This window comes from Cuculus canorus, chromosome 1 (genome assembly GCF_017976375.1).
Source record: "Cuculus canorus isolate bCucCan1 chromosome 1, bCucCan1.pri, whole genome shotgun sequence".
NCBI classification, from domain to species: domain Eukaryota; kingdom Metazoa; phylum Chordata; class Aves; order Cuculiformes; family Cuculidae; genus Cuculus; species Cuculus canorus.
This window is the reverse complement of record NC_071401.1, coordinates 92,278,121-92,296,786: the sequence shown is the minus strand read 5'-3', so window position 1 is coordinate 92,296,786 and position 18,666 is coordinate 92,278,121. Positions and strand designations below refer to the sequence as shown.

Below are 18,666 nucleotides of genomic sequence, written 5' to 3'. Positions count from 1 at the left end.
CTTTCACTCTACAGACCATTGTAACTAGAAGGACCTTCGCAGGGAAGGAACAGCTTGCCCAGAGAGGTGGAAGAAACCCCATCCCTGAAAACATTCAAGGTCAGGTAGGACAGAGTTCTGAGCAACCTGCTCTAGTTGATGTCCCTGCAGGGAGGTTAGACTAGAGGGCCTGTAAAGGTCCTTTCTAACCCAAACAATGCCGTGATTCTATGACTCCAAACACAGAACTAGCTGTCGTTTAATATAACTTGAGGAGACAATCATTTCATCCACTGAGGCACAGTAAACAATTGCACAAAACAACTTCTGCACACAGCATACTTACTCCGTATGTCCCAGACAGTAAGATACAATAATATAAGGAGCCTTTGTCAAGCTGACTCTGATCTTCTCATCTCTGTCTGCAGTTACAATATATCGGTCATCAGGACTCAGTGCCTGTTGGTAAAGGGAGAGTGTTAGTGCACAGTAATTCAACGTTTCTTTTAATAAAATACTTCTTAACCAGGAGAAAAAAGATAAACAGCAAACTATCTATTTCTTCTGACTCTGAATGGCAGATACAAGCACTAAGCTATGCTTTTCTACCAATAATGAAGCACAAATTTTTAGGACAGTAACTTTCTCACTCACTAACACAAGCTACAATAACTAACTACTGGGTCTGGCAAAAGCCACTGAGCACCAATGGCACAGCAGAAGTACCACTGCATCTTAAAAAGAAAGAAGCACCAGGCTGAAGAGCTCAACTGCCTTAAAAGACTGGGTGAATTCCCAACTGCATTCCATCACCAAGTCTTCTGTGTAACATGAAAACTTTTTGAACATTCACACTCTAAGAATAGATAACTCTTTGGGAAGCATGTTTCCTCACCAAACTCGGGAGACACAAACTCAGCAGAAAGAAATCCAGACCACATACTTGTTTCATATAAAAAAAGAGTTCCTAAACCTGAGATAAGAACAACAGTGAAAGACCCGAACACAAGCAGGAATGCAGATTTGTACATTAACTACACAGAAGCACATACTTACAACATCCAGTAGCAGAGACAAGTGACCCAGCTCAAGTTTTCCTTCTGCTTGGGGTTCTGTTATTGAGTAAGAATAGACATCACCAGACTTGTCTGCAATCAGAATCTTATCCTCTGCAGCTGTAATAACCAGGGAAGTGCACTTCCTGTTCACAGACCTGAAAGAAAAATGGCACAGTCTGAACACCTCTGGATGGCAGCTTCAGCAAGTTTGGATTCAGACACAGTTAAATACACCAGAAGAACGGTCAAAAACTCTCAGATACAGCATTCTTGAAATGACAGCCACAAGAAAAATGTTAAAGGAGGGTATGAAGCCAAAATGGCACTTTTGAGACCTATTAAAATGACTTCACTATGTAACAGCAAACACTTGAGGTGGGAGGAAAAAAAAAAACAAGACATCATTAAAGCTGCATGCCTGCATTTTGCTTAGGTACCTTCTCCACTGAGCATTTTGCTTAGGCAGCCTGCCAGTGCTCTAAAGAAAGCCTGTTAGAGTTTATTGCACTCTCCATAATAAAAATACAAGTTTAACACATAGAAAAGATAAGACAAGTTAGGAGTTCTCTTAGTAAAAGTCCTTTGCAGTGACACATCTAAGAACTGTGTTGAAACTAATTCTTCAGTTGCCACTTCATATGGTAAAATGAAGTTCTTTCCACAAGGAAGGACTCAAGGCCTCTTCCTCCTCGCATCCAGAGTCAGCGAAACACAGCCTCAGGGTACTTCGTCCTGTCAAAGCCCCGAACTTGAATTCTGACTTTCCGTCATCATCTGCCAGTATCTTATAGTACCAGTTGCCAACACAGCAGGCAAACATTTTCTCACAATTGTTCAGATAAACATAAGGACCATGTATGTCACAAAGCAAGTTTAAAAAAACATTTCATGACATAGTCTGGAGAATGCTTCTGCAACTTAACAGCTATTGTTATTATTGCTATATGCAGAATGAACAGAATTTGCCATTACTGGTTTTGTCAGTGATTACTTACTCACTACAACGTTAGTTAACCCACCAAAGGTCTATCAGATACTCTACAACAGTGCCAAGCTGACAGACGCTAGATTTTGTTTTGTAAGCAGGGCCTCATATTTGTCAGAGTCCACCAGAAGAGACATCACATACCAAGATACTTTATCGGGAAGCCCTTCATGGTCTTCTTTTTTATAGACAATTGTCACAAGCAGCAGCAGAAAACTTGTAACTGAAGGACCTCTGGTGGACATCTACAGACTTTTCTCCAGAGGACTGTACTACAGAAAAGAAATCTCTAAAGACACGCTTTTAAGACAGATTGTTTCAGTAAGTACAAGGAATTAAAAAAAAAAAAAAAAGAGGAATCCTAGTGATAACAAACAGGAACATTCCAAGTACAACTATTTTATAACTCTAAATTAATCAGCCATAATTCTGTAACAAAGTGAAATGCAACATCCTGCTTCCTTACCTGATGCTAACACACTCCCAGGAAGGCTTCGTACGGAACAGAATTAGACGTTTGCTGTCATCTGTCAAGGCAAAATAATCTCCTGATGGGGAGAAGGCAAAAGCTAGGATGTCATCACTTCCTTTATCTGTTGGTTTTCCATCCTGTCTAATAGAGCGAAGGGGAACAACAGTTCACAAGCTGAGAGTTGGTGAAATACTTAAGAAGAGAAAGTTGTTCACACACCACCAAGAAGGAGCATGAACAACAAAGAACGATGCTAAGCGCTTTATTTGTGCTTAAAATGTTGAGCCAACTTGAACATTAATGCAAAGAAAAATGCCAAGAAAAAGGAAACTGATATCAGGTCTAACTATGTATCACTACCTGCTTAAAAAACACAGCTAGGGTTTGACCTAGGAGATCCTGATACAGCTATAGGGGAAGGGAGTCAAACTAGATACAGGTAAAACAATGTCCAGAGGTCGAATTTAAACTAATAAAGCGCTTTTCAATTTCTGAAATCTCTTGCCTTGGAAAACACACCTGGCGAAGGAGTTGTGTTCTAGTTTGGTTTTTTTCCCAACTGCCTTAGGTCTAATAAAAAATACAGCATTTTTACATAAATGTCTTGACTAGAACCATACAGAATCATTGATTATACCACTGATATTTCTCTAAAAGACAAAAAGGTGTAGAGTCTTCTCTCTAGGATGGAACAGAAAAAAACTACCCTAACACACATACATTATATATATATTTATTTATATGTTTATATATCAGGGCTTGTAAAAACCACCTGGCTTTCACCTGATCAAGGAGCCATCCCATAATTTCTTTAACTACCTTCACTGCCACATAACTTCGGTAAGAGACATACTCTCTAGGAAAACAGCAGATTTTCCTCACCCTTTATTTCCTAGGGTCGTCTTCTCCACGTTGACGCAATCATACACGAAGAGACTATCATCACTGCAAATAAAAAAATAACAGACTAAAACCACTGGAACTAGAACAACCATGAGCTTAACCACAAAGACTGTCAACACTTTTGTAGATGCTATTATTCCAAGGTTATTTGTGCAACTGATCCCTATCTCGAGGAACCCTCTGCAAAATGGGCTCCCAACACGCAGTAGAATTTTAAAACCTTGGACTGTACACACATGTCAAGAAAGGGAATTGTCATCCGTTGACAAAGCAACAGTGATATTTTACTTTTGTTAGGCTTGACATATCTGTCACAAGCATTTACTCTGTTGTTCCCACACCAGCAACGTGCACTGCACAACTGTGCCAGCAAAACATCAAGACCAAAAAAGTTTTAAAGGGGTTGTTCAGCCTGGAGAAGAGAAGATTCTGGGGAAACCTTATAGCAGTCTTCCAATACTTTAAGGGGGTCTACAGGAAAGATGGGGAAGGGCTCTTTATCAGGGAGTGTAGTGATAGGATGAGGGGTAAGAGTTTTAAACTGAAAGATGGGAGATATAGATTAGATATTAGGAAGAAATTTTTTCCTGTGAAGACAGTGAGGAACTGGCACGGGCTGTCCAGAGAAGCTGTGGATGCCCCATCCCTGGAGCTGTTAAAGGCCAGGCTGGATGAGGCTTTGAGCACTCTGGTCTAGCGTGTCCCTAGAGCAGAGAAAGGAAGGTGTCCCTGCTCATGACAAGGGGGTTTGAACTTGATGATCTTTAAGGTTCCTTAAAATCCAAACCATTCTATGACTCTATGACACTCATTATTACTTGAACAGACATGCAGAGGCCCTGAAGGGAGGGAGCAGAGCCCTCCTCACACCATCCCCACCAGACACCAGATGTGCAGGCCCAGGACTGAGCAGCACACACACCCAGCCCCTGATACCAAAAATGTCAGCAAATAAACTCTCTAAGACTGATTTTGGAGTTTTAGAAAGCAAGCATCCTTTATCAAGCCTGGGCAACACGAGGGAGCACTCTCCATCAATTGTGTGCAGTGAGACAAGAGCTGGGACATAATGTATTTCCCACTTACATGTGTATGGATATTTTTTTCCCAGAAATCTTATGCATATACTATTAGTTTCCAAGGACTAATTTTAATGTTATAATGAACTCCACAACAGTCAAATCTCTTACTCATTTCGGATCTGTTCAGGACACTGCACACAAGACATTATTGTCTCCAAAGAATGAACAGCATCTGGAAAAGCATTGTTTGAAAAAAACCCATGCTATCAGAGAGACATTCTGTCTAACTTTCAAAAAACACAGTTACTTATATAAAACTTAACTCTACTTAAGACTGAATCAAAAATATTCCACTTTTTGTAATAGTAACTGCTTCTGGCATCATCGCCTTGCATTTGAGAATGGGAGAGACTGCAAACAAGGGTGACTACTGAAGAATACACCTCAGTTCAGCATAGATCATACTGAATGATGAGGAGCTCACCATGAGCTGGCAATGTGTGCTCGCAGCCCAGAAGGCCAACCGTATCCTGGGCTGCATCAAAAGAAGCGTGGCCAACAGGGTGAGGGAGGTGATTCTGCCCCTCTATTCCTCTCTTGTGAGACCTCACCTGGAGTATTGTGTCCAGTTCTGGAATCCTCAACATAAGAACGATATGGAACTGTCGGAACGGATCCAGAGGAGGGCTACAAAGATGATCTGAGGGCTGGAGCACCTCTGCTATCAGGACGGGCTGAGAGAGTTGGGCTTGTTCAGCCTGGAGAAAAGAAAGCTCCGAGGAGACCTTATTGTGACCTTCCAATACCTGAAGGGGCTAGAGGAAAGCTGGGGAGGGACTTTTTATAAAGTCTTGTGGTGATAAGACATGGGGCAATGGTTTTAAATTAGAGAAGGGCAGGTTTAGACTAGACATGAGGAAGCGTTTCTCCACTATGAGAGTGGTGAGGCACTGAAATAGGTTGCCAAGGGGAAGCTGTGGATGGCCCCTCCATGAAAGTGTCAAAGGCCAGTTTCGGTGGGACCTTGGTCTGGTGGAAGGTGTCCCTGCCCACCACAGGGGGGTTGGAATTAGATGATCTTTAAGGTCCCTTGCAACTCAAACCATTCTATGCACGTAAGACGGTATCACTGCCAAAAAACAATGTCTGAAAAAACACTGCAGGAAAACATGCTCAGAGGAACATTCTGTCTAACTTTCAAAAAATACAACTACTTAGATGAAACTCAACTCCACTCTAGGTTAAATCAGAATATTCCACTTTTCATAACAGGAACTGTTTCTTGGATCATCCTGACAGCACTGTACACAGCGAGCCCCAACACCGAGCAGTGGCCACCCAGCCTGAGCCCCGCAACCCCCCACCCCAAGAGCCCAGTAGAAACCCCAGCCCTCAAGCCCCCCATAACTCCCTAGAGCCCTCAAGCCCCGTAGAATCCCCCAGATTCCTCTAGCCCCGCAGAACCCCTCCCCAGAGCCCTTTAGCCCCGCAGAACCTCCCCCAGAGCCCTCTAGCCCCACAGAACCCCTGCCCAGAGCCCTCTAGCCCCGCAGAACCCCTCCCCAGAGTCCTCTAGCCCCGCAGAACCCCTCCCCAGAGCCCTCTAGCCCCGCAGAACCCCTCCCCAGAGCCCTCTAGCCCCGCAGAACCTCCTCCGAAGCCCTCTAGCCCCGCAGAACCTCCTCCGAAGCCCTCTAGCCCCGCAGAACCTCCTCCAGAACCCTCCAGCTCCGCAGAACGCTTCCCAGAGCCCTCCAGCCTCGCAGAATCCACCCCACCCCCCCCGCCCCGAGCCCTCCAGCCCTGCAGAATATCTCCCAGAGCCCTCCAGGCCCCCAAGTCCTCCAGCCTCTCCAGCCCCCAAGCAGGGGCCGCAGAACCCCCTCCCCCCCAGAGCCCTCCATCTCCGCAGAACACCCCTAGAGCCCTCCAGCTCCCTAAGTCCTCCAGTCTCCCAGCCCCTACCCAGCAGCCCCAGAGCCCCTCAGAAACCCCCCAGAACACCCTGCCCAGCAGCCTCCCCCAGGAGCCCCGCAGACCCGCCCCCCTCGTCCGGCACTGACCCGGCGTCCTTGTGCCGGGCAGCCAGGAACCGGCTGCCACCACCGATCGCCATACGAGCCCCGCGGAGGGCCAGCGCGGGCCTGGAGCCAGGGCTGCGCCCCCCATTTCTGCCGCCGCCCTCCATGCGCTGCCGCCCCTGCACGTGCGCGGCGGGCGCGCGGCACAGCCGTCACGGCGCGGCGCGATGACGTAGGAGCTGAGCGACACCCAGAGAGGGAGCGGCTGCCCCCACCCTCCACATTTCGGGCACGGGGCGGGGCGGAAGCGGCCAAAATGGCGGCGCCCGCGGTGCTGGGGTGCGGGAGGGCTGTGACCCGCAAGGTAAGGGGTGGGGGAGGATCAAGAGTTGGAGGGGAGGGGCGAGGAAAAGGAGGAGGGCAGGGGTGAGGAAGGATCAAGGAGGGGAGGAAGACGATCAAGAGTTAGAGGGGAAAGGGAGGAGAAAAGGGAGGAGAGAGAAGCAAGGGGGAGGGTGGGGGAGAGAGAAACAAGGAGTGGGGGAAGAGGAGCAAGGAGAGGGGAAAGAGGAGCGAGAGTTGGAGGGAGGATAGAGGGAGAGAATAGCGAGGAGGAGAGGAGCAAGGAGGGGAGAGGGGGAAGGGGAAGAGAGGGAAGAGAAGCGAGGAGGGAAGGAGCGAGAGGATCACGAGTTGTAGGGGAAAGGGTGAAGAGAGAGAGGAGGAGGAGGAGGAGGATTTTATACATTTTCACTTAAAGTATGATTCCATACTAATGGATTAATGTGAAGGCCAATGGTACCCTGGCCTGCATCAGGAATAGTGTGGCCAGCAGGACTGGGGAAGTGATCCTTCCCTTGCACTCGGTGCTAGTGAAGCCACACCTGGAACAGCGTGTTCAGTTTTGGGCCCCCTCGCTACAAGAATGACATCAAGGTGATGGATTGTGTCCAGAAAACGGCAGTAAAGCTGGTGAAGAGTTTAGAGCCCAAGCCATATGAGGAGCAGCTGAGGGAGCTGGGGTTGTTTAGCCTGGGGATGAGGAGGCTGAAGGGAGACTATTGCTCTCTACAACTACCCAAAAAGGAGGTTGTAGCAAGGTGGGTGTTGGTCTCTTCTCCCTGGTAGCTAGTGATAGGACAAGGGAAAATGGCCTCAAGATGCACTAGGGGAGATTTAGGTAGGATATTAGGCGGAATTTATTTACTGGAAGCGTTGTCAAGCATTAGAACAGGCTGCCCGGGGAGGTGGTGGAATCACCATCCCTAGAGGTGATTAAAAGACAAGCAGATGTCATACTTGGGGACATAGTCTAATGGTGGACTTAGCAGGGCTGGATTGATGGTTGGACTCAATAATCTTAAAGGTCTTTACCATCTGAAACCATTCTATGATTCAGACCCATGCTTGCTAGTGTATAGTAGCTGGTGTACTGGTGCACACTGGGGAAAGAGCACGTGTGACTCTGTGACCTGCATGAAGGCACGTGGAAACTACGTTGCTGCCAACCTTTAGCCACTGTCCTTAGCATAGTCAAATGTCATAAGAAAGATAACATTTCCGCTGCAGTTTAGGCAAAGAGAAGTTCTACTCTGCCAGTGCTGTATCTGGGGAGGATGTTTCTCATTAACCTGGCTTTTTCCAAGGTACACCAGTTCTCTCTCAATTGTGGTTGCTATGGTGAAAAACATGGAATCATATTATTAAGTGAAAATATACAAAATGTGTGTATATGTGCAGTAAAAATCAGGTATTGAGCGTATTCACATACTTCTGCTTTTCAAATAAGCAAAACCTTTGGGAAGGTAAGTAGAAAAGGTGCAATGAATGACAGATATGATGTGGTTTGTAGTCTTTTTTGTAGTCTTTTGTGGGCACACCGAGTGCTTGGAGAGCCTAATGTTTTAATGCTTCAGTTTAAAACATGCCTGAGGCAAGGCATGCCTGCACAGTGGGACTAAGGGAAGTGGGGTGCGTGTGTATGCAGGGCAGAGCAACAGACCCACCTGCCAAGCCCCATTTGAGCAAGGGGTTGGTGACATTTCTGCGCATGCACTGTACGTGTAGCTGAACCGTGGGGGGAAGCTGTCCCCACACTCCCCCATACCTCAGGGCTCCTTGTGCTCAGGAGATCACTGTTATCCCACTCAGGTCAATTTTTTTTCTTTGGTGTCTTGCAGGTGCTGCAGCTGGAGGCCCCAGGACTGCGAGGGGCTTCCCCTGCCGCAGCGCTCTGCACCAGGCCAGCAGGCTCTGGGATGCCACCAACAAGTAAGATGGGTTATTTTGTCCTGAGCAGTGATGAGTTGTCAATAAACAAATGGAGTGTTCAGGGCAGGAGAGCCTCCCTTTCTGGTGCTAAAACAAAATGGCCTTCCTTTGCAGCCTGTTAGCCCCGGGAGCCTTCTGTACCCTGTGGTGGTGCCAACACCTGTGTTACCTGAAATTAATAAAAAGTAATTCCCAAAACAAAGGAGTTTTTTTAGAGCGGAGGTATTGTTTTTATTCTGCAAAGGGTGCTAGGTGGAAAATTTTCCAGAAAACTAGCAGTATCGAAGACCCCAAAGGCCTGTGTATAGAAAGCTGATGCTCAAAATCCCACGTATCTAATGTAATTGTTACACCTGTCTAATACAGATATTCATTAGGTTACACTATTCTACTTTAACACAAAATTCCTTATTTCCGTTCCACATCTTTAGTTAGGATTAGGATGTCCTTCAGGTAATCCTTAAACAATCATGAATTCTCCCTATCTGATCTCCCTTTCCTTGTTTCATCACATGTTTTCAACCTTGAATCAATTAGCCACTGAGTTCATCATTTTCTTAAGCCCAAGTGTCTACATTCCTGAGCAGAGGCCAAGATGTTTGCAGAAGATATTAAGTGTCTGCATCTATGGGCTGATAGTAAGAAGTTTGTAGAAGATACCAAGTGTCCGTGTCTCAGGAATCAGGGTATTTGTAGTAAGTAAATGAGGTGCAAAAAACGTTCATCTTATCCGCTTGGGTAATACCTGAAAAGTTTGTCTACCCATCAGAGACCAGGGAGTGCCTATGTGAAGTTCAGGTCGCTTTGATCATCTTTAAAAAGGCAAGGAGAGCTCAGAAATGCACATGGCCGCATCTCTGAACTGCAGCTACATAAGCTGAGAAGGTGAAAGGTCATCACCCTGTAAACAGGGCTTTCTGTTCAAACATACTGTGTAGTAAGAAGACTAAAACTAAAACCTGGTAGGAATGCATCTATGTGGGTTATATTTATAGACCACACTTTAAGTTTGAGGCTTCTTTGCTGTTTACCTTCAACTTAATATGTGAGCTGCTGTGATGCTTGACCAGACTTAAGGAAAGCTACTATTAACTTTGTCCTAATAAGCATTTTGCCAGAAATTTGATGGTATTAAGGGTAGCAAGTTACTTTTTTTAATAAGGTGCTAAATCTGATTTTGATCTTTGGATGTTCCCCCTTGCTTTTTGAAATGTTTGAATTATAAGGGTCAAAAAGCATCTACTTTTACAGAAAGGGACAGGAAGACTTGCAAAATCTGAATATCTATTTCAGGCAACAGTGTCAGGAAGCTGCAGAAAAGTACCATGGCCGTGTTATTTTAAATTAGTTGTAATCCTTCGTGCCCCATAGGTTTGCAAGCCAGTTAAAACATTGGTCTGGGTTTGGACACTGCTATTCATTGACATTCACAAGCATTTGAACCCCTTCTGTCCCTGACCAAAGTCAAAACATGAATAGAAATTTCAGAGATGGATATCTTATGCAAAATGCAGTTTGTAAACTCACTAACTCAGTGAGACTCACTAAGAGAGGCTCACGAACTCGCTGAGTAGGATTCTCATCCCAAACTAGAGATCCAGGTGCTTAAACAGCAAAGCTCATGGGGCCATATGTAGGAGTAATCGGATTTGCTGACAGCTGTTGAAAAGATTGCTGAAAGAGTAGTTGAATGCAGACTTCTTGGCTTGTGATGTTAGCTTCTTAAATGCTAAGACAAATAAAAGCTTGGCTGTTCCACTAAGAAACCTTTTGCTGCATGGATTAACGAGCTTGTTCAAACAGCAAATAATTTTTGTTAAAATTTATTTTATACATTATTTTAAGTGTATTTGAGATATCCTTTAGCATCAATTAGTAGATTCATCGTCCTGCAGCTCTGATTTCAGAAGGTGTCAGGAGACTTCATAGGCCACCTCTTTCAGCCAGCTGCTTCCTTGCAAATGGTCAAGGTTAGTTAAGGGTATAGGATGCAGCTGTCTTTTTCAGATTCTAGCTGGAACGGGGAGGGTGTGCAAATTTTCCTTGCTTTGATAAAAATGGTGGTGTTTATTCAGGAAGGCAGTGATGGGGAATAGACCTGTAATTTCTGCATGCCAGCTTCCTGAGTGCAAGAATGTTTTAAACACATTCTGATAATGATACTGATGATACAAGCAGAGGAGGGCTGCAAAGATGATCAGAGGGCTGGAGCACCTCCCATACCAGGACAGGCTGAGAGAGTTGGGGTTGTTCAGCCTAGAGAAGAGAAGGCTCCCAGGAGACCTTATAGCAGCCTTCCATTACATGAAGGGGGCCTACAAGAAAGCTCGGGAGAGACTTTCTACAAAGGCTTGTAGTGATAGGAGTGGGACAGATTTAGAGTAGACATAAGGAGGAATTTCTTCGGTATGAGAGTGGTGAGGCACTGGCACAGGTTGCCCAGGGAAGCTGTGGCTGCCCCATCCCTGGAGGTGTTCAAGGCCAGGTTGGATGGGGCCTTGTGCAGCCTGATCTGATGGGAGGTGTCCCTGCCTATGACAGGAGGGTTGGAACTAGACAATCTTTAAGGTCCCTTCCAACCCAAACTATTCTGTGATTCTATGATGAAGAATGAACCTGGGAATAATACTATTGTTACTGATTTGGATGTATTGTTCTTTTGACGAAGAGGTGCAAATACAGAGCAGGTCATACGAAGTACCCTAATTAAAGAGGCCGTGCCAGTTGTATTAGTTGTATTATCCATAGACTTTATGATTGAAATATGAAATGTATCTTTCTCACATATACAAATATTACTGTTTAAAGCATTTTTCCAGTAACACCTACTGTTAATAGTCAAGTTGAACGTTAACTGCTTTCTTGGTTTCTTAGGATGTCTTAACATTAATACTTGTTCAACTCTTGCTCAGCTTTCACTTGTCTGTCATCCTTTTGATGACAAACATTTTTTATGTTACTTTGACCTTCTTGAATGCTTGTTTGAAGAACTCTTCAATCTTGAGTGATATTTCCTCACATATTAGTTTCTACAGGCTGCTGTTTGGCTGTATCATTCTATGCAGGGAATCAGGCTTCTCTCAAAGTCAGCTTCTTTCAAAGTGCGTCTTCCTGCTTAGCCCTGCCCTCCCTCCCCGCCTTGCACCTTCCATCTGGCAGAGAGAAGTATGTGTCTGAAATTATTCAAAAGTAATACCTATATAAAAAGCTGATATTTTGTTGTTTGTACTTAATGTTAAGAACTCTGTCATTCTTAAATACTTTGCTTTTAATTTCATGGGTCTGTCTCTTCTGTGATGTTTTCATATGGACGTTGCTAAAGACTTGCTTCTGTTCAGAACTAATTATAATAACTCTTTGCATCGTGCAAAGTATTACTGTAAGATACTAGTAAGGGGGGAAGCTGCATCTAGTTTATGGTCTTCTAAAGTAGATCTGGCCTTCTGTACTGCACAATAGGCTGGAAATCTGTTGAATTACACTGCCTGTTGGACGTAGTGCAACTTATAGTGGAGCTGGCTTTGCTATAGCAAATTTCAGCAGTAGTGTATCTTCTTAATGTGCTCCCAGTCCTCTTTGTCTTCCTGTTTTCTGTAATCACAACAGTATTGGCTGTTGATCAGTCTCTTGAGGATATAATTAGCACAAGCACCCAAGGGGTAGTTGGTACTCTCTGAAAGGGCCTGAAAGTTGCTGCTTTCTTTTCAACCATTGGCTTCTCGCCTGGAAAAGTTAGCTTAATGAATGTATCCATGAAGGAAAAGAAATAAAGGTAGGCTAACATGGAGCATTAAGAGATCTTCTAAGACTTCTCTTACAAAGAGGTCTCAAACTAAAAATAGGGAGTAGCAATAGTGAAGACTGGAGAAGATAAGAACGTGGTGAATCAAGTTAAGCATTTCAGTTGGAAGGTCACATGGACACATAAACATGTAATACTTCATGTATAGCCTCAGGTATCTCATTTTCTGCTGCTTTGTCTCTTGGGAGTCATCCCTCCCTACTGATTTAAAGATAACAATTGCAAGAGGCTGACTATTGCTGTGTCTGTCTACTATGTCTTCTGCTTCACTGGTGTGTTCGTAGACAAATGTTGTCTCTATGGCAGGTTATTTGAAGAGCTTGGCTAACAAGCTGTCTTAATGTTCATCTGAGATAGAAAGGTGTCTGTAAACCATTTCCAGTGACACAGAATTGAAGCACAGGGAAAAACAAGTCTTGTGAGGAGTCTGGCAAAGCCAGGAGCAAAAGGTATTACCTCATGAGTTTCAGTATCACAGCAGCCAAAACTGTTAAGTGCTAACTAGAATTCTAGTTTCTTTAACTCAAAAGATCTTTAAACTTTCTGCTTCTTAGTGCCTGTATTTAGTGTGGTATCGTCTTTCAACTTGCTTTTTGTACGAGATTATCTCAGAAAGTTAAAATTGTGTGACTAATATCAGCAATTAACAGTTCTGTTGGATATAATGGTGATAATCCTCTTTATGCCGTTTCCTAGATGTAGTGGCACCACAGGGAAGCACGAAGCTGCTAGCCATCAAGGCATCAGTTGAATTTCCTAAAATGTTGTCTTCTAGCTCTCTCCTAGCATCTGAAAACAAAGGTGAGAGCATATCTAGTACTAACCTCAAGGAAGGTTCAGAACCAGCTGCTGAAGACATAAGGATGTTCATGTCAAGAAAAACTGTGGTTGCGTTTCCACAGCGAGTAGTTGTTTCTTCCCTTGAGGAGGAAAAGCTCACTACACCTATAACAGGAGGAGGCTTGAGGAGAGAGTTAGCTGAGGAAGAAACTTCGTCTTCATCCAGCTCAGATTCAGATTCTAGCTCAGATTCTGAAGAAGAAATTGATAATGATGACCATTCAGAAGTTGCCATTAAAACCAAAGTTGAGTTTCCTAGACGAGATTCCATCTTTTCTGAGAACATAGCAGTAAAGGCATCGATGCTAGCAAAAGAGAACTTGTCCCAGAAATCCCCAAAAGAATATGTAGCTAAGAAGAAGCTACGCAAAACAGAAACTGATGTGTCTCCTATCAAGCAGGTTGCATTCTCTAAAACATCAATCAGCCATGTAACATCAAAATCCAAAGCAAGACACCCTGAAGTAAAAGCAAGACACCCTGAAGTAAAAGCAACTCCAAAAGAAGCAGATCAGCAGAAGCTCGTCTTAGAACCACGCATGGTTAAAAGACGAGACCTGACCGATATCACTCGTAAATCTGACAATTTGGAAGAAAAATCCATTGAAACCCAAGTAGCAGCTATTCAGCTGAAAGCTTCATCAGTGGCTCAGGAAGACAAAAAGAAAAAACTGGTATCCAGAGGAGAAGAAAAAAAGGTCAAGGAGGCACAGGAGTCAGAAGCAGAAGTAACTGCTCCTAAACTAAAAGAAGAAACTTCTGAAAGCACTGTGTTGGCGATGAGCACTGCAGCAAAGGAGAAAACCATTCAGGAAGCAGGAGTCCAGGCTGGAGAAAAAAGCACAATAGAGGGTACAACTTTAAATTGTTTGAACTGTATTGATTCCTCTGGGCTAGGGTTTAACTTTTTTTAAAGGGTTTCCAAATCTTCTCTGTTCATGATTCTCTCATCTTCATAGTGAAGCTAACCATGTAGCAGAGACTCTCTGGAAGATAAATTCTTGTTCATTGCTATTTGTAAGCATTCTGTAATACTCAGTTTCCAGTTGTGCTGTGAAAGGAAGTGGTCTTCATTTGACTGTATTTATAGTTTCATAAACCAGTTGCTTATAAAATGAAAACAGGATCATTTCCACAGAGCAGAATAGCGGAGTTTATACAACAAAATTTGCTTCTTCTCTTCTTTTTCCTCAGAAGGATTTGGTAGCTGCCTTTCTGCTGAGCCAAATTTGATGCCATCTGATTTTTTCTTAAATTCTGCTGTCTTTCTTTTTTTTTTTTTTTTAATATTGCAGTGTTTCAGATTTCAGTTGACTTCAAGAAATCATAGTGTAATGCTAGAAACAGGTATTGATATGAGATTGGTAGGTTGTAAGCGAGTCTTGTTGAAGTAGCACAGAGCTGACCTTACAAGCCAGTTTTTGTAGTGAGTTGGGGGGAAGATAGTGGTATGCTTTAGAGAAGAGCAGCATGTTATATAATCGTCTCCCTAGCTATACTTCCCTACCCAACTTTCCCTGCTTATTTAATACAAGTACTGTTAACTTACATACTGATCTCATTCTTTGTATGTCAACAGCAGATGCTCCCGTGTCCTGATTTGTAGTGGCTTACTATTCCTGCCTTTTACTTTAGACAGCATACCATTCTTAAGTCCCCCCTCTTCTGGTTGTTGCTTTGAATTGAAGAATTTGCCTGCTTGGAAGTAAAAACCTCATGACAGTAAAGCTACTTGGGTATCATCCTAGGGAAATCCTTGCAGAAAAGGCCCTGGGAGTCCAGGTGGACAGCAGATTGGATATGAGCCAGTGATGTGCCCTTGCAGTGGAGACCACCAATGGTAACCTGGGCAGCATTAGGAGGAGTGTTGTGAGCAGGCTGAGGGAGGTGATCCTTCCTCTTTACTCAGTCATGGTGAGGCCACACCTGGAGTGCTGTGTTCAGCTCTGGGCTCCCCAGTACAAGAGAGGTGTGGAGCTACTGTCGAGAGTGCCACTAAGATGAAGAAGAGACTAGAGTATCTCTCCTGTGAGGAAAGGCTGATAGAGCTGGGACTGTTCAGCCCAGAGAAGAGAAGGCTCCCAGGGGGATCTCATCAGTGTATGTAAATACCTGAATGGAGAGTGCAGTGAAGGTGGAGGTAAGGCCCTTTTTCAGTGGTACCCGGTGACAAGTCTAAAGGCAGTGGGTACAAACGGAGACACAGAGTTTTGCCTGAATATCAAGCATCCTTGGAGACGTTCAAAAATTGTCTGGACATCATCCTGGACAGCCTGCTCTAGCTGACTCTGCCTGATCACTTGGGGCTCGACCAGGTATCCACCAGAAGTGTCTTCTGACCTCAACCATTCTTTGACTCTGAAGTATGTAACCAGGTTAAGTGACAAATAATTGCTTTTGTACATCAATTTCCAGGACACTATGCTGAGTAAAAGACCTGCCTTTTGTTTTAAGGAATTAGTCTGTTCATAATTTGGGTTGGAAGCTAAGCTTACCTTCTTGTCTGGCTTCAATTCAAATGGTAAAGTACAGCACTGATTGCAAGTGATATTTTCATTTACTTGTTCCTCCTTGCAGTCAGCAGCAGAAGCTTTCTTAAAAAAAAATGTGCGGAAAGGCTACTGGTATTTACCTGCAGATGATACTTTTCTCCCCTTTCATCCACAGTGGAATTCTAGATGCTCAAGCATTTTTTTTCCACTCATTGAAGCTGATACGAGGCCCTAAAAGAATAAGTTCAGTTAACCTCAACCATAGAGAGGGATGGCTTGGTCTTAAAACATGCTTATGATCAAGGTGAAGATTATGACATATTGAAGATTCTATGAAACAGCTTCACCTACTCTGATGCTGTAAATCCAGAATAGAGTTACGCCTGCGGGAGAAACGTTTCCTGAAGATCAGTGTTGATGAGGCCATAGTACCACTATGGCTCAGAGCAATCACCATCATCATAGCTACACCAGCAAAACCTTTCTTGGTAGGACCTGGCTTTGCTGAAAACAGCACTTCTACTGTTGAGCTCTTCTTACTCTGTGGAGGAGGTAAAGTTGTGGCAGCAGGGAAGTTTCTCTTGGGTATGTGCTAGAGGACTGCACTGGCTGTAGGAGAGGTGAGGGGTTAGTACAGGCAAGTTCACGCCCCTTTACTGCTGGTGTAAGGCCTTTGGGTGCCAGAGGGTAGCAAAGAGTCAAATCTAGTTACACCGTGTTCAACAGCATCACTGGCATCTCCAGGCATATCTTGTTCTCTCTTCCTTTTGAGGCCTTCTTTGAGAACAGCTACCCCTTTTCCATGTTTAACGTTCACAGTTAATGATACCTACTGTAATCTGTACTTCTGTCTTCTTGTGGTGTTCTTTTGTTCGTCTGCAAACTCTGCAGCAGGCACACTGAAGACATACAAGCAGTTTTTCCCATTACAAACCTGGATGTTAAGGTGATGTCATCCGTGTTGTAGATCAGGCATGCTGAAGTTGGCAAGAACTGCTGACTTCAGCTGCTAAGGAAGTAGCAATATAGTAACATGGTAACTCAGAAATATACCTCTGATTAATTTTGGAAGAACATCCTGTGAAATGCTTGCTCTTTAAGAGAGAGAGTATAGATGAAGTCTGAAGTATGGGGAGGATGAACTCAGGAATACATTCTTCCTTCAAGAAGCCAAGTATAGTATATTTGGGCAGGAAAAATGAGACTCCATCTGCTTTTCTTCCTGAGCATCTGTCCCTTCATTTGGAACAACTGTCTCTTGCAAGGTTGAATGTACATTTGCCTACACTTGCCTGTTCTTGGAGCTATTTCCAGCAAAGATCCCATCATCTGGCTTTTATCTCCATAGCGTTGTCTCTCATGAGCTGTCTCATTAGGAATTAAACAGTAGGCACAGGGCTATTTCTTTTCATAGTCTGTGTGTGGTGTTGTGCTGAAACCATGGCTTAATATGTTGTGTTTTACAAGCAGGTCTTGGTAAATGTTAGGGATACATGCTCTTAAAGAGGTAGTGTTGCATTGTAATAATTATGTCATAATTAGGCAAATTGTGGTATTCAGTTGCTTGAGTTCTTGTATTTTTATTCTAGATGGTTGCATTACAAGAAAGAGCTCAGTAAGTTCTCTCCCAAACCACAATGTATAAATTTATATGACAAAGCTTTTCACTAAATTATGCTTATGCTTCTCCTATTGATAAATCTCTGGGTATATGGCAATAAATAAATATTAGGAGTAAAGTTTTATTTCTTGCAGTTTCCTTGGTTGTAAAATCAGTCTGAAACAAGAACCTTTTATATAAATGGTACTGTCTGAATTTGCATAATATTCTAAAGATGTAAGAATTAATGTTGGCTTTAATGTGAAGTAAGGAGTTCTGGATAACTTTATTAGGTCATTCTTTTAGGAAGAAAAGATGATAGAAAGTTTAAAAGATTATATTTTAGAAGAAAGGAAATTTATATCTAAGGCTCCTGATATATTACTGCTTCGTATAGCCACATTTGAAATTAAACTCTGGAGATCTCCATAATTCCATCACTTCTTCCGTTGGAAAAAATTCAACCTGCAAAGTAGTTCTTCTCATAGCTGTATCTCGAGTTCTGACATGATGATCTATCATTTGTATTGCTTCTCTGCCTCTCCTGGCTTGCTAAGAATGTCACCTACTGTTCTGGCTGGAGTGAAAACCAAGGCAACTATAAAGAACCCAGGAAATGCAGACATATGTCTTCAAAATATAAATGAGCTGTTCTGACCTGTCCTCCTCCAGGGTTCGGTGGTAGTTTGAATTTGAAAACCTGTGCTGCATTAGATAACTTGTACCCATTCCTGTTCCCCTACTACATATTAATGTGCTGCTTTAGGACCAGACAAGGTACCAGCAGGACTTAATAAACTTAACCCTTTTTTATAGTTGTTGGCTTTTTTTTTTCTTTTAAATGTTGCTTAGATGAGGAGCATGACTGTATAGAAGACTAGCTGAGTAACTAAGAATATTGCCCTCTGATGTGGCATCCTTACTGTTTGTTTTCACAGAGGCCACCGCAGCTGCTGAGCCTGCTCCAGAAGAAGAATTTGATAATTCTACCTACAAGAACCTCCAGCATCATGATTATAACATCTATACCTTTGCAGATGCTGTTGTGGGTCTCTCGAAATTCAGGCAGCCTCAGCCATCTTCTGGAAGACCGTCACCAAGGCACTGAATGAACCACATTCAAAACAAATGCTGAGGCAGAATGATAAATTGTTCTATTTAGCACAGTTGCTTCATCTGTATTATAAATCAGATAATAATAAATAAAAGCATGATAACTTA

The 18,666-nt window shown here is 43.5% G+C and overlaps 2 protein-coding genes across 4 annotated transcripts in view; one reads left to right on the top strand and one right to left on the bottom strand.

Annotated features, from left to right (window-relative positions):
* The window catches only part of WDR4 (WD repeat domain 4), a 22,842-nt gene extending 16,165 nt beyond the window's left edge, over positions 1 to 6,677 (bottom strand). Inside the window, exons 1-5 of the mRNA XM_054064942.1 lie at positions 6,483 to 6,677; positions 3,377 to 3,439; positions 2,489 to 2,635; positions 1,036 to 1,192; positions 326 to 438 (exon numbers count right to left, since the gene is read on the bottom strand). Of these exons, the coding sequence (XP_053920917.1) occupies positions 326 to 438; positions 1,036 to 1,192; positions 2,489 to 2,635; positions 3,377 to 3,439; positions 6,483 to 6,607 (605 nt within the window). The 5' untranslated portion in view covers positions 6,608 to 6,677. The remainder of the gene's footprint in view (positions 1 to 325; positions 439 to 1,035; positions 1,193 to 2,488; positions 2,636 to 3,376; positions 3,440 to 6,482) is intronic.
* Positions 6,650 to 18,666, top strand: NDUFV3 (NADH:ubiquinone oxidoreductase subunit V3). 3 transcript variants are annotated; one of them, XM_054064907.1, is made up of 4 exons: positions 6,650 to 6,804; positions 8,621 to 8,711; positions 13,210 to 14,205; positions 18,384 to 18,666. In XM_054064907.1, exons 1-4 carry the CDS (start codon positions 6,757 to 6,759, stop codon positions 18,551 to 18,553), a joined length of 1,305 nt encoding a protein of 434 aa, XP_053920882.1. In that variant the 5' UTR covers positions 6,650 to 6,756; the 3' UTR covers positions 18,554 to 18,666. The 3 variants fall into 3 exon arrangements, with proteins under 3 accessions (XP_053920882.1, XP_053920902.1, XP_053920892.1); XM_054064927.1 differs by lacking the exon at positions 13,210 to 14,205; XM_054064917.1 differs by lacking the exons at positions 6,650 to 6,804; positions 8,621 to 8,711 and adding an exon at positions 8,753 to 11,876.